The sequence below is a fragment of the Eimeria mitis genome, genomic scaffold (assembly GCF_000499745.2).
Source record: "Eimeria mitis Houghton genomic scaffold, Emh_scaff4165, whole genome shotgun sequence".
Taxonomy (NCBI): Eukaryota; Apicomplexa; class Conoidasida; order Eucoccidiorida; family Eimeriidae; genus Eimeria; species Eimeria mitis.
In genome coordinates this window covers 4,360-5,077 of record NW_013572493.1, presented here as the reverse complement: position 1 = coordinate 5,077, position 718 = coordinate 4,360, and the positions used below count along the sequence as shown (strand labels likewise).

The 718-nt window shown below is 60.3% G+C and overlaps 1 protein-coding gene across 1 annotated transcript in view; it reads left to right on the top strand.

The window, feature by feature from the left end:
- Positions 1-140: 140 nt before the first annotated feature.
- The window catches only part of EMH_0073000 (uncharacterized protein), a gene marked incomplete at both ends in the record, with an annotated part of 4,915 nt that continues 4,337 nt past the window's right edge, over positions 141-718 (top strand). Inside the window, one exon of the mRNA XM_013499276.1 lies at positions 141-718. Coding sequence (XP_013354730.1) covers positions 141-718 — 578 coding nt within the window.

Below are 718 nucleotides of genomic sequence, written 5' to 3'. Positions count from 1 at the left end.
TGCCTCTGAAGCCCCGCCAGTTGCTGCTGCTGCAGCAGCTGCAGCAGCAGAAGCGGCAGCAGCGGCGGAAACAGCTGCAGCAGCAGCAGCAGCAGCAGCAGCAGCAGGTGGAGCGGAAGGCTCTTCCAGCGCCAGGGGATATGAAGCAAGAGGAGGAGGCAACGACAGCGAGCAGCAGCAACAGCAGCAGCAGCAGCAGCAGCAGCAGCAGCAGCGACAGCAGCAGCACCTGCAGCAGCAGCAGCACCTGCAGCAGCAGCACGAGTTCGTCGCTGCTGCAGCAGACTTCTGCTGCTGTTGTTGTTGAGGAAGCAGCAGCAGCAGCACGGGTCTTCTCGCTGCCGAGTGAATTCGAGGAGGAGCTGCTTCTCTTTAAGCAGCTGCAGCAGCAGCAGCCGCAGCAGCAGCAGCAGCAAGAAGAGGAGCAGCAGCAGCAAGAAGAGCAGCAGCAGCAGCAGCAGCAGCAGCAGCAGGATAAATGCTGGTTTTCGGCGCCTCGTATAAAGTCTTATTCATTGGCTTGGGAAACAGACCCTCCCCGCATGCAGCAGCAGCAGCAGCAGCAGCAGCAGAAGAGGAAGTTCTGGCTGTCGGATGCAGCACCAGGACCTGTAGCAGCAGCAGCAGCAGCAGCAGCAGCAGCAGCAGCAGAGGATGCAAACGAAGACACACTGCAGGAGCTTGTCTCCTCTCTCTGCCCGCTTAGGGGTTTACGCCT